The sequence below is a fragment of the Tyto alba genome, unplaced genomic scaffold (assembly GCF_018691265.1).
Source record: "Tyto alba isolate M040663 unplaced genomic scaffold, T.alba_DEE_v4.0 Super-Scaffold_10, whole genome shotgun sequence".
NCBI classification, from domain to species: Eukaryota; Metazoa; Chordata; class Aves; order Strigiformes; family Tytonidae; genus Tyto; species Tyto alba.
The window spans coordinates 19,777,329-19,803,581 of record NW_024881262.1 but is presented as its reverse complement, the minus strand read 5'-3'; the positions used below and the strand labels follow the sequence as shown (position 1 = coordinate 19,803,581).

Below are 26,253 nucleotides of genomic sequence, written 5' to 3'. Positions count from 1 at the left end.
CTTGAGTTAGGCTGCTGTTCCTTGCAAAACCACTCTGCAAACCAAGGCACTTAGGTATCCATAATGTAGCAGTGAATACAATGAAGACTAAGAAAAAATAGTGGATGACCACATGATATGCTACACATTTTTGTCAGTGTATTATGTAATTTACCCATAATACTCTGATAAAAAGTTTTAGACTCCTAACTGAGAAAATGTGGATATGCTTCTCCTTCAGTTTGCTCTGGACCTTCCAGGAGTCTTATCAGCAACAAGAGAAGTCAGTTAGAAATAGCTTTATTTGGGTTATATGTGTAACATTGATTCAAATATTGAACCATGAAACTGTAGGGGTGTACAAACATGCTATGTATAGATAGGATGAGAAGTACAGGAACATTGAGGAAATAATTGTCAGGTTAATAATGCATATTAAAGAATTAGGTTCATTAACATTCAATCTGATGTGAAGGTTCAGGTTACTTTTACTCCTCTGAACAGAATTATCCATCCCTAATAATTATTTTTTGTTAAAACAGTAACATGCAATTACCACTTTATCTGGCATTTAAGAATGAGTAAGGAGAACCTATTGTTCTTTTAACTACTCATCTGAAAAAGAGAACCTCCATGTTTAATATTGCTGGAGATGGAAATTACTTTATTTTTGTGTGTGACTTAAATTCATGATTCAAAAAGTACCTTCATCCAGGAAATCTATAGTTATTTCACTGCTCGGGCAGTGTTTGCGTAATTTATATTTAATTTATATGTGCTGTAACCCATACAGAGACACTTGTGCCAGGCACACTAGCTGTTCTGCACACTTGTGAAAGCAATAATGGTAGAGCCTTACAAGCACAGGTGTTGGCTGGAGCTGTATAAGGCCATCTGTAGTTCTACTTATTTCCTCAGGATCCGAAGTTTGTGCTGTCATGTCTTAACAGTTGCTTAGAGAGCAAGAGTAAAACCAGTTCACAAAACTAAACCTCTTACTAGAAAGTGGGGAGAGCCTAAAATGATTGCCTCTGCTGCCCAAAGACATAGAAAACCAGAATGACATACAGGTTTCATTCTGTATTCAGGAGAAACCTTTAGCGTTGCATAGCAAATAGTTCCTGGGACCCTGACCCGGATAGGTTGGAGCAGAGGCTGCATAGAAAAGCCCGTATGCTTGTGCCTGGCTTTGTAAAACTGAGAGCGGAATTCAGGTAGGTCCAATGTTAAGACAACATCAGGATTTGCTTTATACTGGTAATGTACTGTGGTAGAAGGAGAGCTGTACAAACAGGACACTTATTGTAGTAATGAAAGGCAAATTTTCTCATTCACTGATGGAGTCAATAAAGAGAGAAGCATTAATAAAAATTATCTTCATAAAGGCAGTTAAAATACAGACAAAATAGCCAGGAAAGAATTTATTTTCATTCCAACTTTCTAATTGATTTTTTTATGTGAACATATGAAAGTGGGGGTTTCTGTCCCCAGCTTTCACAACCAGTGTCCATTACTATCTCCACATTTTTCTGGCTAACAACAGATTCTCATTTACTACTGAATCTGGATGAAGGTATACAATTTAGAAGAAATCAAAGTGGTCAAACAATGGAAAAACCCTGCATTTAAACTGCTGATATAGTGCAAAGGCTGTTTTTCAGCAGGAAATTTGATCAGAAAAATGATGACAAATTTAATATAGTCAGCACTTCTATGACAGATTGATAGTTTTGAAGTGAAGCTTTGAAACAAGGTCATGAACTTTCTACAGAAATTTTTCTTAAAGTGGCTGTATATTTTAGCGTTTTTTGCTCACCCTTGCCTTCTAATTTCTTGCCATACTGTGCTAGGACATGTGCAGTGCCTATCAAACCATTGTTTCCGCATCCAAACATAAAGGCCATATATTTAGGAACCTGAATAATGGAATGAGCATGCAGTGAAATGAACAGGGTTGGGAAGGAAAGCAATTAAATAAGAGTAGGCACCACCTTCTCTTCAAATCAAATGCTAGTAACAGTTGGGCAACTGTTTACAGTCACCGATTTCCACAGTTTAATTGCATGTTTCATTTAACAGGGTGTTCTTTGATCAGTGTTGAGTTTAGGGTGGGGATGGCAGTATATGCTTGTGTTGGATATGTGTGTCACTAAGTAGTCCAAAGCTAGTGTCAGTGATACCAACAGAGACAGGCAGGGGAGAGAAGGGTTCACAAGATTGCCACATTCAGGCTTTTCAAACTAGTCACATTCCTTCTTCTGTGACTTAAATCCTATTTGCTGCAAACAGGCATAGACCATGTATGTACAGGTATGAAATTTATGTGCACGCATTTAGTTGGTTGACTGAAAGGTCAGCCTGGATTATCAGCAGATCTGGGTGCACAAACTATGTAAGAAATGTTTGCAGCTCACCAATATCAACTATGCTATACATTCCTATGAATCAGCATAGCTGGCTAGCCCCAAATAGTAACTGCTGGAAGGAAAGCCCTGTTGCAGTCAGTGACAGAATTCCCTTTGACTTGCTGTACATAGGTGTTTGCCCAAGAAGGCACTGGGGAATGCAGAGGCTTCTGTTGAGGTTCTCCTAAGCACAAGTCACCAAATCCCAATGTTGTCAGCTCTGAAAGCAAAATTAAAGAACATGCAGTGAATATCACAGAATTAAGTGTTCTACTTAATTATGTAATTGTGACTGGTCCAAGGTAAATAGCAAACCTATTAATAGAGTGCCAAAAGAACATCCTTTCCAAGAATGCTGTTTGATTTCATGGTGAGAGTCCCAGGACATTGGTTTTTATTTGCTTTGGTAATACATCTGTATAGTGCATATCTTCCAGATACGGCCTTTTCAGTCAAAGGTTCAGGCTGTGAGGCGATCTGCAACAGAATAGACACACTTGAAACATCAAGTGCAGTATTGGAAGAAATCATAAAGAAATAATGACGGTCCTGTTGGAAACAGGGTGGATTATATTGCCATCAGTTCTATAATGTATGCCAAAATATCTTGGATCAAATGGATCACCTTATGTAAGACTAAAACCAGGTTTCCCTGTATTTCAGTCAATCACCAATATACAGAGGATTTTTACTCTTGCTCTAGGACCTCAAAACCATGTTAAATATGTCTTACCATGAAGAATTTTTTAAACTTCATCTTTTAAGTGAATGGTAATGCTAGCTGAAGTTTATTGAACCTTAAGGAATTCTATTCCATTCTATTTTTTCCAACCAGATTATAACACTCATAGTTTATATCAAACATTTTTATTCTAAATCTTTGGATGATCTTTTGGTATAGTATAAATATAAACCTATCCCTTCTTTTGTTAGTCTTCAACTATTTGTGGTGTGGGCTTTTTCTTTTCCTATCTTGTTCTCCTAGCCAGGATTTTCCACTTGGCAGCGCTGGGAGAGCCACAGAAAATCAACCAAATACATTTCTTCAGCAATTCCTCTTTCCCCTCCCTTTGCTGTCTGCAGCAGGCAGAACTGATCTTTGCAGGTCTGTAGCAGGCAGATGTGATCTCCACTGGATTTTACCGTATAAAGCAAAACAAAGCAAACCCTACACTGCTCACAGAAACATGTGCTCAGTGAACATGTAGAAGCATTTCAGCCATGTCTCCTTAAATGTTAGATGATTTGTGAGACTTTCAGGGTTTCTATTGATTTTGCATGGAACTAGGTCAGAGCTGCTTTTAATTGAACAAGATGGCTGCTGCAACTCTCACTTAACTGTAAAAAAAGGGGTATTAAAAATTTATATGCAAAGCAAACTTCTGCTTAATTAGCAAGCAGATGAAGTCAGAATAGACAACCCACCATAGTTAATAAAGATGAGGAAATGGCTTTCACTGACAGTATAATATACTCCTATTTTGGGGGAAAAATGGCTTAAGAACTGAGCATTATCCGTGTTTCTTGCATGTGGTATTGGTAGCTTATTTTCTTTGGGAGAGGTTGGGATAAATTTGCAGCTGTGCAGCTCAGACAAACGCGCACACATCAAGAAAGCCATTAAACAGCAGCTCTAATTTTTAAAAGTCTAGTAAAAGCGAATAAAAACCTCTGGAGTGCAGAAAGAAGAAACTGTGGGATTCCCTCAGGCGTTCGTACAGCTGTACATCCGATGCCCGTGGAAGCGGTGAGCCTGTAGCGGGCGGCTGTCCTGCTGGCGGCATTACGTGGGCACTGGTGGAGCTGTGCCTGGCCTGTGCCCTGCTCAGGACCCCGGGCTCAGCACGGCGTGCCCGCTGCCAGCTCGGCCGCTCTGCCCCAGGTACGAGGGGAGGAGCTGAAGCCGGGGACCTGTCTCTGGTAGCTCTAATCATCACACACACGTGCTGGCTGCTGCAGCCTCATCCCACGCCTCCACCCCTGCTCATGGCCAGCTCTGCCCTTGGGGTGCTCTGCGCTCCTGCTGCCCCGGCCAGGTCTGTGCTCGCCCGGCGGCCAGATGAGGTGAGGTCCGAGTGTCGGCTGGTGGAGATCGGGAGTTCTGATCCACATCTAAACCCCGTCCCAAGAGACTTACTTTCCTTTACACCTGTATGCATATGCTGAGTTTTAGACCCTGTGAGTAGTACCATTTACCTCCCACAGTATGCAAGTTCTGCCTCGAGTGATGTATTATTTATTTAGGTTTATAACAAACACACAGAAAAAAAGAATAAATGAATAATTCATGGATGAATTCATGTGAGCTTATACATTTCAGCTCACAGCTAAGAGACATGGCAGAGAGCAACCCTCATTTTAAGTTCCTTAAGACAATTGCTTTTCTTTCTTCCCTCAAAAACCCCAAGCTGTAATAAAGGTTCTGCTGTTTATCACTTAGTATTACACTGAGAAGCCAACAGGACCCGAAAATAATTTGTGCTTAAGAGCAGAGTGGCAGATTGGCCACAGAGTATATACTCATTTGAATGACATCTTTTCAGTTAAGATGTTTTCCGTAGCTTTAGTTTTCCGGTTTGCTTTCGTCCAAGTTACAGCTGACTAACTCAGTTTGTTTCTCACTTTCTTTAGCATTTACTAGTTTTCCAGTACCACAGCTCATGTGCCAGCCTTGCCTAGTGTGCAGCTATTAGGGGGCCTTTCACAGAGGGGAAAATTGTACATGTCAATTATTTGTAAAATATGTTCTCTCTAAGAGATTTTAGCTACCATCTTATTCTTGAAATGGAAAAGCCTGGATTCAGGTGAAATAAATAAGAAAAATGTGTATCTTTAAATATTGAAATACAATGACATCTGGAAGTGCTTGAAACATTTGAACACCTTTGCAGCACTTCAACCAATTGTAACCATAAATATTTAAAGCAGTGAATTATTTCTTGAAATTTACATTTTTATGTACTATTTTGGCTTACGAATTATTGAACAATAAAGATACTTTCCATAATAATTTCAGCTTTCAAAATATAGCACTTGACTATGAAAAGATTTGCCTGTGGCCATCATATGATTGAGTGAGCTCCCAGCATAACGCTGAGCTTCAACATCTCCTAAATCCAAATTAAGGTTTTTAACAGCATGAGGTAACTTAGATCCCATCTGTGTTTCTAAACTTCTCGAATAAAAAAATAAAAAAAAAAATCTGTGCAGCAGCTACTGTTACCTCTCAGCAGAATATATACATGGCTGGTTAGAGTTCATGCTTTCAGTATGGATACCATCAACGTGGATAAAGTAGCCATTTAAATCCTGCTGTAGCATTTATAAAGGGTTATCCTGTTTAAAATATACTGGTTTGATTTTCAGTCGATGATAAGGTCACCACCCCATAGATAACGGTAGCTGGCAGCTACATGCATGTTCTGCTTTCTGCCAATGCCTTGTGCCTGATTGCAGGAGCAAAAACGCAGAGCAATGAACGTGCTTTTGAGACACAACAATTTGTGCCACTGAGCTTGCTCCATGGAGCTGCATTTGCAGCAGGGAGTAGGTGACAGTAGAAAAACATCCAAGTGACTGGGACAGTCAACAAAAGGTCCCAGTAATGAAGCATGACCTGGGAGGGGAGCATTCTGCATTTCTGGAGCTGTCATGGGCACGTTAGAACTGAGATACTCTTTCAGTTGAGCGAGAACTATCACAGCGGTTTGTTTTATTGAATTTGAGTATGATTCCCATTGACATTTATTAAGGAACCTTAAATTATTCTAAAATCCTCCCCAGAATATTTGAGCAAAAGTGAGTCATTCAATTTTTTTTTTCTTTTTTTTTTAAATGTATTTGCAAGTGAGTAGGAAAGTAATATTACAGAAAACTATATAAAACACTGACATGTTGTTTTTCTGACTGTGTATCAATGTTACTGATAGTGATCACCAAATAATAATGATTCAGGCTCTGTGATGGGTTGCATGACATTATAATCTGATTCAATCTGCTTTTCATTTTTAGGATATATTACTTTTCAGATAAATTGAGAACTGAAAATCCCCAAGAAAGGATAGTGGAATGTAAATTTACGAAGTCTAGACAGCCAGCTGAAAACTGATTTTCTACACCTTATAAAGAAGTAGACTATAAGCCAAATCTTTATTTAGTCTGAATATTTCTATAGTTTCCAGCTGGTTGCAGAGAACTGCTGTGCTTTGATTCAGCTGATAATAAAAGTAAGAATGCACAAATCATTTTTATCAGGCAACAAGTACAAATGCTTCTCTGTTAAGTAAACTGAAGTGGATAAATCCTTCGCTCCACACTCAACCCGAGTGTTTCCACTGCAAGTAAGGGCTGACTGCATGAGTGTGTGAAATTTCAAGGGGTGGTGTTCAAGTAGCGTCAATGAGGCACACACAGCGAAGGTTTTCACTAAGGTAATCACAGCATTTCCAGTAGCAGCCGAATGACATAGTAGATTAAATGTATTGAATGATGCACTAAGTTGGTGGGGCACTGGCAGGGGCGGATTCTGACTTTTTAAAAGAATATTCTATTCCTTTGGCTTTGTCTTCATTTTGCTGGAAAGGAAGAGCTGCAATCTAGACAGCATCCTGTATTGGTGAGAAAGAGGATGGTGTGCATTTCCAAAGAATTTTGAAACTTTATTCCTGTCTTTCCTTTTCCCAGATAAGTAATATCTTCAGGAAGTGAATGTTATTGGTGTAAAGAAAAATATCAGATATGATTGCCCGTATCTGTAATGTGAAAAAGTACATCATTATTTTTGATAGATCAATGCTCAGGAAATATACAAGAACATTTTTGTTGATAAGCATAACAGTTCAACTGTAGTTATAATTTGGGCTCTGCATCTCTTTGCGTGGCTCGTTGTATTAGCAAGTCTCTCTACACAGTCACAAACAGAGCTGTGTTATTCATAACAAAGGTCCCTGCAAGGCAGATGTCATGTTATATTGATACAGACTGTTATTCAACCTTGTACCCTGCTGGGGTTGCCAACTAGGAAAAACAAACAGTTTGGATTTTCATTACAGTGTGTTTTTGCATACATTAAAGCAGGTAAGTGACCTAAAAGTTCAAGGAAGACGTTTGATTTTTTTAAGGTCTTTGTCACATAAAATGTCACTGAATCCTATTTGTGAGACTTGCTAAATAGGTAGTTTTATCATTTTCTCAGGAAGTGTTACTACTGTGAATAATAATAATCTTGAAGATTGTGTTATGATATCCTTAACATTATTTTTTACTATTAATTGATAGTAATTCATTAAATAAACTAATGATTACATATTGCACTGCATATCCAATTAGACATGTTTACATGTTTCCTATATGATGTTTCATTGAGGAAGCTTCAGGCTGACTGTGTTGTTGCTTATCAAGTTCATCTGCAGACTGGAATGTCAGAGAACTCAAAACAACATGAGCTTTTCTTACTGTTGTGCATAGGTGGGGTCTCTACCATACCATAGAGATATCTAATATTGCATCTTCTACTGTTTGCTGTAGCAAGGGTAAACAGTGTGTGGGGTTTTGAGCCACAGACGAATTAAAGTTCATTGAATGTGGTTCTTTTTCTGGGACTGTATCATCTGAGTGTCAGTTCCTGTTGGGTAGTCCCAGTTCCTGGCCATGGGGATAACTGGGAGAGGAAGTGGCGACTGGGACAAATTCTTCCCTTGCACCTCTGGCAGTCCTGCCCAGCCAGGCCACTGCTGTTCCACATGGGTCCCTGGGGAGCTGCTGTCATCCCCTGCCTGAGAATGGCTCTTGGAGTTTTCCCTTTGCTTGGCTCTCCCAAATCTTGTAATGTCCCTTGCAGCCACAGAAACATTTAGAAGTAGGGCTCAAAGAAAGATTGCCCATCTCTACCAAACATGAGTTCCAAGACTGTAGATATGTACAGACATTAAGATACATCAGGGAGTTGATTTATAAACCTGAATGACTAGAACTGAGAGTATCATGTAAGGATGTCTTTGGGCTGAAATATGAGGTATAAAATTCCAAACTCAGAAGGATTTTTTTTTTTATCACTAAAAGGAGTCAAACAGTTCAGAAAGCTTTGAATAACTGACTAGCACAGTAATTAGCTGTTACCATTTAGTGTTTAGTTTAGCTGTTAGTGTTTAGTTACAACTAAAAGCAATCTCATGTTTCTTCTGTATCTAGTTTTTCATGTGAGTTTTTCACAGCTACAGATGGAAAAGAGCAGGAATGAATTGTTTCTCCAGGCATTGCTCAACCTGCAAGAAAAGAAATGAGGGTCTCAAGAAAAGAACAGAAAATCACCAGCCATGAAGAAAGCAGACATCCCTGCTTCACTTGAAAAACCATACAATAGTTTTTTGAATTTCTCCTCCTTATATTGACTCATGGTGTTGCAAGCAGAAAGTAATTTTCTGACTCCAAGGATTTCCCAACCAAGTGAAATTCTATTCCCTAGGTTATGGTGCTGGGCACACCCGAAATATTAACACTGGACAGTTTTGTGGATTGTGTGCTTTTTGTTAGTGCTTATGAGGAGTTACAGATACGTTGCTTGCACAATATTGCCTTAGGAGAGTGCTTGCTTAGAAAGTGCCTGAAGAAGAGCTTGTTCCCAATGAAATGACAGCTGAAAAGAATTCAAGTGTTTCCATAAATTGTCAATAAAAGCATAATTTGATCGGATACCATTTTCAAAAATATTTTCCTGGCATATCAAAGTTGTAACGGAAAAGTTACATTTTATCCATCTGCTGCATTGTCTGTGGTTTTAATAATTAAAAAGTGTATTGAAACCTACATAAACCTAGACGCTAATATCATGATGTAACCTGCCCTTAAAGGATTTATGATTAGTATATATGGACTATTGAAAAAAATACTGTTATATGATGTGGATAATTAGCAGACACTCGAAATGTGCATTTGTGTATTTTTTAGAACCACTAGATGAGCTGAAGATCAGAAGTCACAGCACTGAACCACTACCAAAGCTGGAAAACAAAGAGAGGGGAGGCCATCACGGGACAGCTTCCTCCAGGGAGCCAGGGAAAGCTCAGGAATGGGACGGAACGCCAGGCCCGCCTGTGGTGTCCAGCAGGCTGGGGAGGTCCTCTGTCAGCCCAACCATGTTGGCTGGTAGCAACAGCTCAGGTACGTCAAGTAGCAGAGCAGGGAAGATTTCATGAATCTCCCTGTGAGATGAAGGATCTCTAAAGATATACAGATGTAGGTAAGCATCTGGATTCTTTAGACTTACAAATATCTTATAAATTCTGCCCTGCCCATTGACTGTTGCACTAATAAGCATTGTGCTGTCTGCTTGTGCTCTGTTCTGGAACAGAATTGGAATGGTGACAAGTAATATCAGCATGTAAACGTGTCATGCACCCATTTTAAAAGGAAGGAATTCCACTTAACACTGAAAAAGGACACTGTGGCAAAGACACCCCCAGGATGGCACCTCAGGGAGAAGTTCATAAACAAGGCTGTCTTACTGATATGCACAATGGATGGACACAGGCAGCCTTTGCTTTATGTTTGTACATAAATTTCTAGAAAGGTGACTATGGATTTCAGAAGTCTCAAGTTCATACCTATCCATTTTATTAATCAAATTTTATATATATATAAAATAGTGAATTGCCATAAACCATGAAAAATAATGCAGCCTTGTTTATAAATTGACTAAGACAAACAGAACTGATACATGAGTGGACATCTCTAAACAGATATGTATAGCTTGGGCATAGGCACTACATTGTTACTTTTTGAGATTTAACAGTTCTCTTAAAAGAGTAGCTTCATTGCTTATTGGTTGGATTGTGAAAAATACCCACTTTAAAAACAGTTGACACATATAGTACTGGACTGTCATGGTCAATGCTCAGTAAGCACAAGACCATGAATGAGCTACTCAAACAATAAATAATTCCTGCACAAGAGATCTGCTGGGCAATCAGTGTCTGAGATGAGCCTTTACAGTGCCGAGCTAGCAGAGATGCTTGCCCCTCACCCAGGGAATCACTTCCCTGTGTGATAATGGGGCTCACATTTTCCCTCCACTGCTGGAAATGACAGCTGAAACTCAGTATATAACTTGAATAGGCTTTGCTGATGTGATGTATCATTTGCAGCAATCATGTAGTCCAGATTTTCTTGCTACAGATCCCCCAAATAGTCCTTTCTGAGGCAGCATAAATGACTTTTCTGCAAATCTCATTACTCTAGCAGAGATTATTTGGGTGTTACTGCCTTTTGCTTACTTGTCTGTTCTCACAAAGCATCCTGGTAGGTAGGAATTTTCCAGATTAGCTCATAGTTTTGTTAAAAATTCTGTTCCCAGTGTATTAGAGCATCAACTGCGCTAATGCAAGCAAAAGGGTGGGTTTAAAGGTACCATATCAATGTATCGGGACATCTGATGATTAGACCAAAGGTGTGTATCAGCCTTTTCAGTTCTGCAATATGACAGTACAGAGCAGAATGGAAGAGAAATTAAAATCAAAGCTTAAGTTCTTAGCAAAATATAGCACTGCTGTCCAACCTTCCTGCATCAGTTTTATTTTAAAGAGTTGGTTGATCTCCAAAAGCAGACAAAACATGTTGGCCTCAATCTTCATTTGGCATCAGCAATCTGTAATAGTTGTTGAATCATGCCTTGATTTAGTTAACTGTGACTTTGTCTTACATAGCTAGGACTGTCAAAGAAAAATTCTGGAAATATTTTATTGGCTGAATTTTTACTCATTTTTTATGATTAAAATCGGAGAGCTGATTATGATTTTTTCTTTCCCCACATTTTTTATGACATTTCATTTGATGAATATTGCCTCTCATCTGCCATGAATATTTTTTCCCCAGTGTCTCTAGCTGTTGCCTGAGCAACGTGTTTTACCTTTACTAGGTGGGGCATTGCATTCAAAATGCTGTACACAGTTCTCCTCAATGAACTTGTACACAAACTGTAACAGTTCATTCTTTGCAATTAAATTAGAACGGTAGCAGAATTGAAGAAGAGAAATTTAATACATCTGTATGGATATAAATGGTTTCTGGACTCAGGGAGATAAAGTAATTCTGTGCTAGGAATTTAGAACTTCGATTTACCACAGGACCAAATAAAATCAGAGCAGTCCCCAGTACAATCATCATTGCTGTTGCTCTCTTTCCAACATCATAGATGAGAGAAAAAAGGCAACTTTTTCTGTGCAGACACGTCCTTGAAACGCCACAGTTTGCTGCCTGCCTTCCAGTTCATACTGGTACAGGCATTTATTAGGGCAGTGTTGGAATAATTTAAAGAAAATGGGATTGAATTGCTCTGCTGTAAAACAGAAAGGATGTCAAAGGACTTCTCATGTCTGTTCAACAGGAAGCTCTGCTGAGGCACAGATTAACTAGGAACTGGAGTGGTCTGAGCAAGTACCTGAGTTGAGAGTACCGATTTTTTGAGTTCTCCCCATCTCTGCACCTGCTAGTAAAATCAGAGGGGGAATGAGCCATCTCCAAACAGAATCTTGAGATTTCTGGTTATTTGCCTGGCCTGTCAGGTGCACGTGGGTATCACTGTCTCTAATGCCTGATTGTTCTCTCATCTGTCACGTAATTTGTCAAGGCCACTTTCTGTTTCTTGGCATCCTGTAATTTCTTATGGAAAGCAGTGTAAGTGGTTTGGGGGCATGCTGACATTTAGGAAAGGCAGTGCAATTGTAATGAACAGCCAAATGAGATCTGTGAAACAGAAGGCTGTGATAACTTCACTCCAGGAGCTTTGAAGAGTATTTTCTGGAATGTTGTTGCTTTTTTCCTAACTGCAGCCATGAAGCATTTTGCATTGCCACCTGCTGCTAGAGACAGGCACTGCGTTGCCTTTTAAATCTCAGATACTCTACTCTGTTTTTCAATCACCATCAGCTTGTCACTCAGCCAGCCTATTAGTATTCTAGCTGAAAACATTGTATATAATCAGGAAAGGAGTAAATGCCCACCCTTCATTGGAATTACTGGCTAGAATTGTGGATTTGCAAAAGTAATGAATAGTTAAGTCCAAGCTCTTTGGGAATGGAGCAATGACTGCAAAGCCTAAGGTGTAAGATGCATTCATTGGTACAAGAAGGAAGTAGTGGCAAAGTACCGATTCATGCTAACTAGGGCTGCTTCACTCAAAGATGACTGAGTTCTCCCACCAACCTCTAAATTTTCTCCTCACAGGCAATATCAGAGTATCACTGTGCTACTAAATCCTCAAGGATTCTCCAAGTGAAGGCAACTTAATGCTGGAGGTATATATTACTGGGCAGCCTGCCCAATGAGGTCCAGCCCAGCATGCGATGCTTCCAGACCTTGCCTACACTGGTCATCCATGTTCCCTGCACACAAGCTCTCCCCTAGCAGCGCCTGTCACCTGAAGTAAAATGAGTAGTACTGGGAGCTGTACACTAAGGGCATCAAGCAGTGCACCATGAGCCAGGTGTGTGATCTCCAGGGTGTAGGATCACACAGTCACAGAGCCTGGCTGTAGAAGTGCACGCTGCTCTCTGCGGCAGTGGCGTTACAGATATTTAGAAAAATGCACAATTGTCCTTTTGGTCCAGAGCCCCAGGATTGACAGTAGCCCATGCCAGAAACTTCAGGGAAAAATAGCAAGAAAATTTAAGGAAGAAACACTGCCAGTAGGACATGATTCCTTACTTTTCTGACTCAGTCATTGACGCAGACCTGAGACATGACAGTTCAGAACAAATCCTAATTTAAAACATACCCCATCTAACACAGGCATGTTTTTTCTCATCACCTGACTTGTTTTTGAGAGCTGATAAGCTTTTGACCTATGGGTACCTAGTAACACTGAGTTCTACAGGTTCAGTTTTGTGAAAACTGTTCAGTCTGACATGCTGCTGTGCTATTTCACCACTAAGTGGCTTCTGCAGGTGAAATGATAAGTGCTTTTTTTAAGTGATAGAATACTGTATAGTTTATTCCACTTTAAGGTTTCATAATTCCAAGTTATGTTTCAGCTTACTCGTCTCTTTTTAGGAGACCAACATGGCCAGGCCAGTATGACGATAATAGTTGGGATTCATTCTTCCAGTATACATGTTTTCTTTTTCTTCTTTTTTTGCATGTGATTACTCTCAGCCTGTCATATTGCCTTGTTTAATTCAAAACGTGCTTCTTGGCAGCTGTAGAAAATAAGTAATATTTCTCTTTTCATGTGCAAAGAAGAGACTGTGACAGGATAAGAAGCTTCTCCAATGTAAGTGACAGCCAGAGTATTTTTTTTGAATTAAGATTAGGATAGGCAGAATGAAGGCTTCCTTGGATGAATAAAGGAACTCTTCCCGTTAAGATCCAAAAATAAAAATCATGCAGAGCTGTTGTATTTCTGGAGAATATAGAAAACCATAGCGCATTAGTATAAAACTGATCAAAAATATTTCCATAAAATCTTGTTGCATTTCAACACTCTTGCTTCATTGAGGAAAATCCAACAACACCCCCTGCCCCAAATGCAACCAGCCAAGCCTCTACATCTTTAGGTACAATGACAACACTTGCACTTTTGGAAAACAGGTCATTTATGTGAATGCTTAAATACATAATGAAGTACACAGTTTTAAGGCAGTCCTGTTTGTGATTGGAAAGCCTGTGTTTCTGTGTTGGGTACGCTCTCCTAAAATTCTCATCCTGAATGCTGTCCTTTGGGGCTGTTCACTTGCTTATGTCCATGTGAAATCCAACTGGAGTTGTGAGGACTCAGCTTAAGTCAGAGTCCAGTAATGCTGGTCCCATTGCAGCTGTCTGCGTGTGGGGGTTTACTTCATGCTGAGATGGCTTTGGTCCCAACCACTAGCATTGTTGGGCGTGTTGTGGCTGCAGCGGGTGACCTAGCAGGGGACTGAAACACAGCTGACCCACCATCCCCTACTAGCATTAGACTTTATCTGCACCTGGCTCCTGGAGGTGTTCAGGCACGTGGTGAGCAGTGCGTTTTTCGTAATGTGGCACAGTGTGAGGGATGCGTCATTTGAAGCTGTGCAAAAAGATACCACGAAAGTTTCATCAGTTAAATATAGCAACTGAATCTTATGAACATTTTTGTGCAGAACATAACTAGATATGTTAGGCAGCTCTCTAGCTGTCCCGAACAATCTGCTGAATTCAAACCTCATGCTGCCCATTGGTTGCAACAGGCATCTCTAATGGCTACTCAAGTGCACTGCATCCCCTGGCCCCAGTCCAGTAAAGCACTTAGACATACGCCTATGAGTTCCCTAATTTGGCAGTAGGCTGTTAGCCCTTGTTCAGCATTTGAGTGGCGTACAGCAGTGTCAGAAGGCCCCTGGCTGCGGATGCAGAGAGGGTCCTGTGTTTGGAGCGGAGTCTCTGGAGCCCTCTTCCAGGCAGGTTTGATTTAGAACCAGAGGATCCACCTGCACAGTGAAGTGAAGCACAGTGCAGAGATGGGATGCCATGGTAGCTTTATCAGAACGGAGCTGGATGTATTTTAGTTTGCCTTATCATGGACCCTGAGCAAATGGGTCCTCCTGAGGGCAGATATCTACAGAGCCTTCCTTATATGCTTATCAGGCTGGCTGGTAAAACTCTGCTCCACACCATGCATTACTGTCGCAAAGGGAACTTCTCAAGAAGTCTCAAGACTGCTCATTGTAGATGTTAATACTGAGCTGTCTCAGTGTTGTCCACATGAGATAAATATGAATTAAGCACTAGAAACCATCTCTGAGATTTGCTGGCAGAAGTTGTTCCTCCTTCAAGATTCTCAGCAGTAAATAAGAAAACCCATTTTCATTCCAAAACCGGAATCAGTATCAATATGCAGGCCTTTCAGACAAGCTGAAATGATCATTTAAAAAATCAAGAGCTAAAGATACCGAAAGTGACTGGACGGTGGACATAATTATGCAAGAAGACCTCTCGCTACTTTTCAGATAGCTCAAAGCAGAAATTATTATTTGAAGTGATCAAGATTGTTTTGAAGTGATCAAAATCCAGTTGGCCTCAGTACAGTGAATAAGCTGTCCACAGCTGAAAAATTACATGCTGCAGAATATAGAGCAGTGAGTTGGGCATCACTTATGCAACAGACCATTTATGGATATTTTTTTTCCCCACAGTACTGTGCAGTGTGAAGATGTTACTCAGAGCACTAATTACAGTAGAATAGAGTATTTATTTGGTCTAAAAATATTCCCACTGAGACCAATGGAATAGCTATTAAAAAACCCCACCATTTCCCCTTCACTGCATAGCCCAACTTCCTGAACTTAAAAAAAAGCTAGATGGAGCCGTCTCTGAAACCTCTTTTGGTGAGGATCACCATGGAAATCATAATAGTTCCCTTCATACTGTAACATACCTTACAAGGAGATAAAGGAACTAATACTTCATCTGTGTGTGATAGGTTTTATTTCTTTGATTCCAGATGAAAGGAGTCTCATTGGCAAGGAAATGGTAATCTCTTGTTGCACATATATCCAAATTGGAAATTATGACACTTCTCTCTGCTTTCCCAAAGCAACGAAAACAATTCAGAAGCAATGGCAGACAGTGCCTTGGAATTTTTTACATGCTGGGTGTCTGATTCTGCTTGTCACAGCAAAAACAGAATCTCTATTTAGCAACAGGGAAAAACAACCCAAAACACACCAATTCTTGTCCTCTCTGAAACCCCAGCAAAATTCCAGGAAGGAACAGACATAAGTTTTACTATTATACCTATATTACCAAAAGAAACAGTCAGAAATCTGGCACACGGACAATATGAAATGAGAACAAAAACATATCTAATCAAACCTTCAGGATAACTGCCCAAGTCCAAAAACAGCAAAACAACATATTATATACAAAATACAAGGTTATGGGGGGAGATCAGTCTGCTCCCTTCTGCACGCTTATTGCTGTGTTGACTTGTGGTATGTTTACAGACTGACTAGGAATGAGTGCATTGAATAATGCATTTGTCAAACAGCATAAATATTTTTGCTGTTCAGCCAGCTGGATGTTAACCAACCTATTAATATTTAGTTGATGAATATTCACCCATACAGATGCTTTCATTGGTCTAAGTGCTCCAACTTAAGTGGATAGCTCTTCTCCATACCCTGTTGATTTCTGAAACATCTGAGGAAAATAAGCATTTAAGGTGACAATGAAAAAGCATCAGTGAAATGGGAAGAACACATTTCAGCGTGTTGCTGGTAGGTGGTTTTATGTGCCAGCTGTCCTCAAGTTTCTAAGATGCACCAAGTGACCTTAAGGACATGCTACTGCTGGACATCTTATTCCTTTCAAACAATGGCCCCAACAGTGGCTAGTGATGATACTAGAGATCCACGTAGGAAATAGAGATATTAGTATAAAACAAACGCAAACAAAGCAGCAGTGTAAATGAGGCATGAGCAGTTTAACTGAGTCAGAGAGACACAAGCAAAAGCTACGTGAGAAAAAATGTGCTTCACAGGCAAACCAGCCAAACCAGGATTGCACAAGGCATAGGTCCTTCCTCTCTTCTTGAAAACAGGGGATTGAATACAAGGAATTCTTTAGACCTGTTGCAGGGAGGCATGGTATTATTATAATTACTTGTTATTCATGGTAAAGCAGGTCTATCAGTGCTAAAATTGAGAGTCTATTACTGTACAAAGCGTGTCTGCTAAGTGCAATATGTCCTTGATCTCAGTGTTTGCCCACTAAATAAAGAAGACAGGTTCAGGGTTGGGAGGAAGGCTTATAAAACACGAAGAGAATGAACACATTCATCTGACCAAAAGTCATGGGTTGAGAGTTGTTTCTTCAGCCATAAATAGGAAATACAGGGACAAATATTTTTCTTGGGCAGAAACAGGCAGACCCTTTTCTCAGGAAAAGACAGTTTCTTCTAGACCAGATGTGTGGTGTTGAATGCTGGGGTAGCACACTAGTGTCAGCATAGCTCAGACACAAAATTTTCATCCAGGACTCCTAAGCTGCATGGGCACCTTCGTGTCGGTACGTTAACAGTAGTAAACTGTTCTGGAAATCAATGGGGATCCTTCTGAGAAATGTGTCCATGTACACAGCAGAAGGAAAATGAAATAACTGTAATTTCTGTGCAGATCTTTGGAATAGAGCTTTCTCTCAAGACAACCTCTACTTCTGTAATTGCCTTGATTCTGGGGAACTGACTTTAGAATTTGCCACTTCTGATGTTCTGATTTCTCTTCTTCACACTTTCTGTCTCTCAATTCATTGCCATTAACATCAGATCTCCAAGCATTTTTGGTGCCATTACAAATACCCAAGTGTGACACTCCCTCCTTCATTTTCTGGCACTTCATGCTTTCCCTCAGCACAATCAGTATTTGGGATAACATCTCCCTCAGGTCTGGGATGGAGAGATGAAACTGGAAGCCACTGTAACTCCCTTAATCACTGCTGTATTTTATGAGTAGAAGGTGCCGGGAGGGGGGTGGGGGAGGGCAACAAGAAGGTTTCCTTTATATGCTTCCTGTCTGTCTGCTCTATACTTCAGCTTCAGAGATGCTAGAGGAGAGGAAAGAGGCCAGGACATGGGATGGGTTCTGTTTTAATCTGCCTTCTCAACTTCTGTTCCTCATTCAGCCAAATGCCCAATACTTTAACTAGAAACCAAGGCTGGAGTCCCTGTTTTAAGGGAATCCTGGGTCCACCATGTTTCAGTTTACGGTTGCAGTAACCCACCTCCTGCTGACTGGTGTGTTTTCTTCTCTCTTCCTTCGCAGAGTCTAAAGCAAGTTGCAGATTAGGCCGGTCTGCATCCACATCAGGTGTGCCTCCTCCATCTGTTACTCCGCTCAGGCAAGCCAGTGATCTTCAGCCGAGCCAGGTACCATCGTTAGCCAATCGTGAATGACTTCATGTGCTGCAACATGCCAAATGTTTCTCACCTCTGTGTCTGTCATTTGTTACAGTAAATGATTATTTTGGTTTTTGTCTTTATTTTCTGTGTGTGTGTGCGTGCGTGCATCTGTGTGTGCGCATCTCTCACTGGCAATGAAATTCTACTGGCCACAGGCAGTAGAATTTTCTTTGCTCTTAATTCCTTGTATCCTTTTCTGTCTTCATTCTGTAATATAAATGTAGTAAAACTGTACTGTATGAATTGGCTGGGGTTTTTATTTTTTCATGTTTTCTGTACCTTTTTACTGTCTCTAAAATTTATCAAACTTTGATAAATTTAATTTATGTTTTTATGTAAATTTCTTTTAAATGTCTTGTCTAAAGCACTTGCACCAATGTTTGTCAATGACTTGTACATACCTGACTTCTGACCAGTTGTATTTTAATATTTGTGCCAGTCTCACATTTGTTTTGAGCTTAATGCATGATTGTATTACACTATGATTTATCACTGTCCTGAAAACTGCCCTTACAGCAAATTATTTTGTTTAGTTAAGGCAGCTAGGCTCTCTTCAGCTATAGGCCATGTAATGCTTACAGGACTGATAAATAGTCCACTGTATTTATATTTATTGTATATTGCTAGGAATCAAAAAACAAATCAAAGGGGTAACATTTCCTTGTATCTTAAACAGAGATAATTTTTTTTTCTTTGTAAAAAACAAAATGCTACAAAGACACTTGAGAAAGAAATGAAAGACTTTGGGTTTGGGAAATTTCTCCAATAGCAAGAAAATGGGAAAGAAATAAAGACATGGGAAACCTATACTTACCTTTATTTTATATGCTAATACTGATATTGTATCATTTTGCTGAGCAGACCTGTATTATTAGTTTGACAGAACTAACTGCTGAGAGTAGCAATTGAGAGAAAAGGTTTCACTTAAACATATTGTGAATGCCTTCTGTCAAGCTCAGAGCACTCCAGTGTTCTATCACTTCTGTATGTGTATGGGCCTACACATCACTGTGTATGTGTGTGGGTATATATATGCACAAAGACGCATAAACTTATATATATATATGTGCACATATATGCACACACCCACACAAACACCCTTATTTGGATGGTGAACTTTCGGTTGGCTTTCAGAGAATTAGTCAGCATAATACTATTGAATTTCAATGAGATTTGAGTGAAAAACTCCCTGAGGACTGCTTTGTAATAATCAAGTAGTTGTTTGTAGCTTGGTGAGTTGCTTCTAGATGGTCTTGACCAAAGTAGATAAGAGAAGAGTAAGGTTCATTTACTCAACCCAGACAGTCAGCTACATGTTAGGAAGTTCTATTTGGGTAGCCTAGTCAATACAGGTTAAAATTCTTTAACCTGCAAAGCTGAAACTGTTGTATTACTTCTGAGCCCTGCTGGACACAATGCCTAACAGAACCTTGCATGTTTCTAAAGCATATTTTACTTAAGAAAATCAAATCCATAATGGAGATTCAAAATGACAGCCCATTTAGATACCACATCAAGTGTTCCTTCATCTAAGGAAGAAATTAGGGTAATTCTAATTTCAAAGGTTTTAAGTGTCCCAGTGTTCATGTAATACATGATTTTTTATTAAATGGGTCTTAGAGCAGACATGATGCTTTGCTGGTTATTCAGTGGCAAAGGCACCTTGGGTGTTTTGAAGGGATTTGAGTCTCTCAGTTTATATTAAGAACTAAACAATAGGCCTTGAAAGCAAAAGCTGATGTGATAGAAGAGATAATGAGCATCTTAGAAGCTGGAGCCAGAGTTCACTGAAACTGTGAAGGAAAAATCCACCTTACTTCATACAGAAGAAAGGAGAAAAGATGATAAGAGGAATTTTCAAGTGATTGTACAGGGTGATCTTGTTAATTAAATAACGTATGGTATGGACATGGCTTAATGAAAAGCAAGAAAAACTAGTAAAAGCTTTCTCTCCCTGTACATCTTCCCTTCAAGTTGTCCATCTATTAAGTTGTCATTTATTATGATGGCATAGTTTTTTAAAGGTGTGGATTTGACCCCAATTGCAGCGGAATAATGGAAGTCTTATTATCTCCATGGCAGATACAAACATTACTTTGATTGTGTTCTTTATTCTAGCTTAATGTCCAAATAATCTATGACAGGTGAAATGTGTTTGGAAATGTCTGGGTTGTTAGCCCATTGAATCTGACAGATTGTGGCATACAGGGTATTTATTTTTGTGTGCTGTGGCTATTGATTGTATTGATACTGGTTTCCTTAACCACATCATAATCAGCAGTTAGACTTTCCAAAAGATTAAGAGGACGCATCCTCTTTGTTGATGAGATGGGCACAGCTAACATTCATACAGGGATACAAGGTCTGGCAAAGGGCAGATTACTGTTAATCGGTGATCTCAAATCTTCATGGATCCCAAACTGATGTTTTTCAAAATGTTTAACTTGGGAAAAAAAAAAAACAGATTTGCAACTGAGCTCTCAAGGCCCATAATTTTTAATACAGAATGATTCAAGGAAGTGGTGAGGATGCTTAGTAATGAAAAAAATAGGTCTGATGTAAGGAAACCTAAATTACAATTCCAATCAAATATTGGCTAATTATGTAACTATTGACATTTAATTCCCCTATGCCTTATTTTCTTGTTTGTTTATTGATGTAGGTATTGTGAGGATTAACCAGGTAATATTAACGTAACATATTTATGGTATTTTGATGGTAAGCATTATAGTGATCACTTATAAATAAAAAGAAATAGCTTACAAGCAGAGATGAATTATGTGGCTGGTCTCTGATGGAGAACACTTTAAAATTCTGTAGTGCAGCAGCAGCAGCCAGCAGTTACCAACACACTGAGCCAGATAGAAAACATGCTGGTCAGTACTTAGTTCTGGTAAATGGTGAGGGCATTTTGAAAGAGCTGGTTGCAGGAAGTAACTTCGGATGAAGTTGTGAATTGACTCAGTTTAAACTGAAATATAAACATAAGTTTATCTTGGAATTGAAGTTATTGATTGTGTAAGGACAAAGCTCAAAAAATGAATGAAATAGCAGAGGAAGTAGAGAGCTTGCAACTGTAATATGGCAGAAGCACGGAATATATTTGAGCTACAGGAGTGGCATATAGCTAGTTCCTAAATACATATCTTAATATACATATCCTAAAGAGAAAAGTGTAAGTAGCAGAGAGGTGTTCTAGATATTACAGAATGTAATACCTTGTAAAGGTTCTCTGATGTTAGCAGAGAGATTACAGGAAATGGAAAAAATGTTCTAGAAAGTACAGTAACTTATATCTTAGCAATAAGAAATGTGTGAATAAAATTAAAAATAGTGAAAGTCCATCTGAGTTTAGCCTTTATATGGAAATGAAAACAAGTACCAGTCATTTGTAGCCATTAAAGTGGACAGAGAACAGTAGAAGTTAACCACCATGTGAGGTTTATAAAGTAGAATAAACATGGTCCAAGGATGCCTTGATAAATAATTCATCCCCCATACTGCTGGAGCCTGTGTGCTGGTGCACAGTCAGGTGTTTCACCCACCAGTGGTAAATGCTCAGGCGTGTCAGGGGACCCCCATCGTGAACAAACTTGTTCGCTTGTGTAGAGCAAGTAGGATGGGGAGTCACAGGTTTCACTGTGATACAGGGTTGTTTCCTTGCATCCTGTCATTCTCCACATCTTCACCTCAGAGTAACAAAGGATTGCATTCCATCGATGGACTCAAAAATCCCTGTTGCATACAGGATACGTGTGCACTGAGCATGTCTGTCACAAAAGAAAACACTTCAAGCATCCTGCACTGTGGAAGTCCCTCTGCTGGAGAGCAGAGCATCTTGCATCCATATTTAATGTACATAAAATCATCCCTGGGTCACTGCCAGGCTTCTCCAAAACAGTCTTCAGCACACCAAAAAACTACTGCTTTACATTTAAAGAAAAGGAAGCCAATATAACTATCTCTAGATTTTTTTCTGCAGATGAATTGCAAACTGAAGTTTTCATTAAGATGTAGACAGCTGTTGGAAAATCACATGTACTAAGCTGCATAGAGCACAACAGTGCATGTTTATAGAGAAGACCCATAATCTGAAGGAAAATACACCCTTTGAAAACAAACCTGATAGTTACAATGAGGTATTTCAGCTTTCCTGCAAAGCAGAGCCTATTTTCAGACAAATTTCCACAAAACTGTGTACCTTATCTGCAAATGTGCAGCCTATGTTCATGCTGCCTGTTAGTTACTTTTCAGTGGGAAGACAGCACTGTCCTTTGCCATTGCCTCCTTCAGGTATGCTATTTTAATTCTGAAGGTTTGCATGCTTCATAAGGTCTGGTGTCTTCTTGTGGGGAGGACGAGGCAGCAATATCTAACTCAAATTTACGCAAGGAAAGAAGATTTAAACTTTACAGTGATGATCAAAGTAAAATCCAGAAGCCATGCTGAGATTAGAATGAATAACTCAGAGGAGGGAATGAAGATATGTGGACAGCTATGAATTAAGGAGTTTCAACTTGCATTTAAGGAATGAAGAAATAGCTAGAAAATATATCAGAATAAACACTGACTTTTTTTGTGTTTTATTTTTTCAAAAAAATGCAGCTCAGTTCAGACACAGGCCCATGTGATGGACAAACTAACCATTACCTTCCAAATTTGGAGAGCTTTCACTTACTTTATGATTTATCTGAATATAACATAGCAAAGGGGAAAGGCTCACCATTCACAGAACGGACTAGACCATGTAATTATTGTCTTGCACCAAATGAAGTGAATCCATCAAGAGTTTATCTGAGTAAGTATCTTTGATAGGCAAGAATTTTAGATACAAGTTGGCTCCTTAAATTTGTATTAGTTAGCTAAATAATAAAGCAGGCTTGTAGAAGGACTGAGTGTACTCTTTAGATGAAATCTATCCTACCTCTGAGAAGCCTAAATCAGGGGCATAGTACCGGTTCCGCATGTGTTATATGAAGAGAGGAGCCTGCAGAGGGGATTGACCTAGCTAAACCCTCAGTGACCATGTAGAACTGCATGGCTGTTACCTCAGATAACCTGGTAATTTATCTTCCTAATTTAACCACCTCTGTCAGTTGTGGAAAGCTAGCTGGCATCATTCCTGGTCTGTGCATGTTAGAGGCTCCTGGGTGTTTACCATTGAACAGACAATAGTCATTAAAATTTCCATTGCTAGGTGGTAGACATTTATACCTTTTCAGACTTAATCCACAGGTGCTGAGTATTAGGGAGAAGCTATATGGATGATATGGCTGGATCCTCTCTACAGTCAATCTTTGAAATTACGTGCTTTTGGCATCTTCCCTCCTGTTGGGCTTTGTAATCAGTAGCAGTGCCCAGGGGAGAGCAGCAACCTGATGTCGTGTTGGGGTGGATGGGCTGGCTCTTGTTCATGGTGTCCGGCCTCACTAGGGGAGCTGTTTGAAGGAAATGGAAATCCAAGCTTTGCAGAGTCCTGAAAGCAAGAGACCTGGATTTTTCCAGCATAGTTTTCTAATGTATGATGGTGGGCTGAGCCTGACTAGAGGCCAGGTGCCCACCAAAGCAGCTCTATCACTCCCCTCCTCCTCTGATGGGCAGGGGAGAGAAAATATAATGAAAGGCTCGTGGGTTGAGGTAAGGACAGGGAGAGATCACTCACCAATTGCCATCTCAGGCAAAACAGACACAACTTGGGGAGATTAGTTTATTACCCATCAAATCGGAGTAGGATAATGAGAAATAAAACCAAATCTTAAAAACACCTTCCCCCCACCCCTCCCTTCTTCCCAGGCTTAACTTCACTCCCGATTCTCTCTGCCTCCTCCCCCCCAGCAGTGCGGGGGGACGGGGAATGGGGGTTGTGTTCAGCTCATCACACCTTGTCTCTGCTGCTCCTTCCCCCTCCGGGGAGGACTCCTCACACTCCCCTGCTCCAGCGTGGGTCCCTCCCACGGCAGACAGTCCTCCACGAACTTCTCCCACGTGAGTCCTTCCCGCGGGCTGCAGTTCTTCACGACCTGCTCCAGCGTGGGTCCCTCCCAGGGGGTGCAGTCCCTCCGGCACAGACCGCTCCCGCGTGGGTCCCCCACGGGGTCACCAGTCCTGCCAGCAAACCTGCTCCAGCGCGGGCTCCTCTCCCCACGGGCCCACGGGCCCTGCCAGGAGCCCGCTCCAGCGCGGGCTTCCCGCGGGGTCACAGCCTCCTTCGGGCATCCCCCTGCTCCGGCACGGGGTCCTCCCCGGGCTGCAGGTGGAGATCTGCTCCTCCGTGGGCCTCCCCGGGCTGCAGGGCCCAGCCTGCCTCCCCACGGGCTGCACCTCGGGCCGCAGGGGAATCTCTGCTCCGGCGCCTGGAGCACCTCCCGCCCCTCCTGCTTCGCTGCCCTGCTGCCTGCAGAGTTGTTGCTCTCGCGTGTTCTCGCTCCTCTCTCCAGCTGCAGGCGCTCGGGTGTTTTTTCCCCCTTCCTAAATCCGTTACCCCAGAGGCGCTACCGCCATCGCTGCTGGGCTCGGCCTTGGCCAGCGGCGGGTCCGTCTCGGAGCCGGCTGGCGTTGGCTCGGGCGGACACGGGGGAACCTTCTGGCAGCTTCTCGCAGCAGCTGCCCCTGTACCCCCCCCACTGCAAGAACCTTGCCATGCAAACCCAATACATGTATTAGTGTAGGTTGGGAAGTAGAAAGCAGATTTGTTACTTTCAATATGCAACTGGAAGGTGGGTTTTTTTTTGTCGTATTTATTTACATTTGGTCTGAGATAAGTATAATGCACAGTTTTATGTTCAGCAAGAACATGAGAAAATACCCTCTTTGTTGTTTGGGTCTGTGCCGGAGAAGTCCTGGGTGAAAATGCAGTTTAATAACTGTTCAAAACGAACAGTTCGTAAAATCCAAAAGGACTGGGAAAAGCTCGGGGCCGCGGTGGGACTGGGAGGGAGCGCTGGGGCTGCAGCCCCCGCCTGAGGGAGCCCGGGCCCCGCCCCCGCCGCGCGCACTGGGCTCCGGACCCCGCCCTGTCGCGGCCCCGCTCGGCGAGCTCATGGCGCCGCCTGGCGGCCGCGCGCCGAGTGTCCGCGGGGGCCGCGCCGCTCCATGGGGCGCTGAGGCGGCCGGGCCTGGGGCGGGAACCGGGCCTGGAGCTCCGGGGGCTGGAACTGGGGTTGGAAGTGGGGCTGCTGGGGCTGGGACTGGGGCGGCTGGGGCTGGGACTGGACTGGGGGATCTGAGGCTGTGGCTGCGGGACTTGGGGTAGGGCTGCTGGGGCGGCTGGGGCTGGAGTGGCTGGGACTTGGGGAGCTGGGACCGGGGCTGCTGGGGAAGCGGCTCCCGTGGAGCGGGCGGGTTTCCCCCGCAGCAGGGGCACAGCCCTTCTGCTGGTGCCAAAGCCCTGTGCACCTATGGGAAGGGTAAACCCTGTTCAGATCCGAGAGGAACTTCATCCAAATTTTCTAGGAGATAAATTATTTAAGAAGGGTGGCTTCAATGTGTTGGGGTTTTTTCTTTCCCTGCTGGCTGGAGTGATAAGCGTTGCGTCAAAAAATTGCCAGGACCTCGTGCAGAAGGTGTCGGAAGGCACGGCCCTTGCTGGGGTTTGCCTGCCCTGGCTGGCTGCCGTCCCAGCGCCGCACGCCTGGCACCACGTCGGCTGGCGCTGGGAGGGAGCGAGGGAGGATTGCACCAGCCTCATCTGTTAAATCCCAAATTCTTCCATACAGCGGCGTAGATAACATTTTGCTTAAGACTCGGTATTTAGGTGCTAACCGAAAGGCAATTAAAACGCACATTTTATTGTGAAAAAAAAATTCTAGCATTAAAACTGATGTGAGACCTTATCTTCAGAGCAATTATTATTTAATTTTGTACTCTAGCTGAAAAATCCCAAGCACATATTCTAATTGTTCCATTTTAAAACAAATTTTTAAATGATGGAAGGGAAATACAACAAAGAAAAAGCTGAAATAT

At 41.4% G+C, this 26,253-nt stretch overlaps 1 protein-coding gene across 7 annotated transcripts in view; it reads left to right on the top strand.

Annotated features, from left to right (window-relative positions):
- NYAP2 (neuronal tyrosine-phosphorylated phosphoinositide-3-kinase adaptor 2) overlaps window positions 1-26,253 on the top strand; it is a 146,092-nt gene that overhangs the window by 97,854 nt on the left and 21,985 nt on the right. For all 7 annotated transcript variants that reach the window (XM_033005443.2, XM_033005442.2, XM_033005445.2 and 4 more), the window contains 2 exons: window positions 9,330-9,542; window positions 18,155-18,258. In XM_033005443.2, coding sequence (XP_032861334.2) covers window positions 9,330-9,542; window positions 18,155-18,258 — 317 coding nt within the window. The remainder of the gene's footprint in view (window positions 1-9,329; window positions 9,543-18,154; window positions 18,259-26,253) is intronic.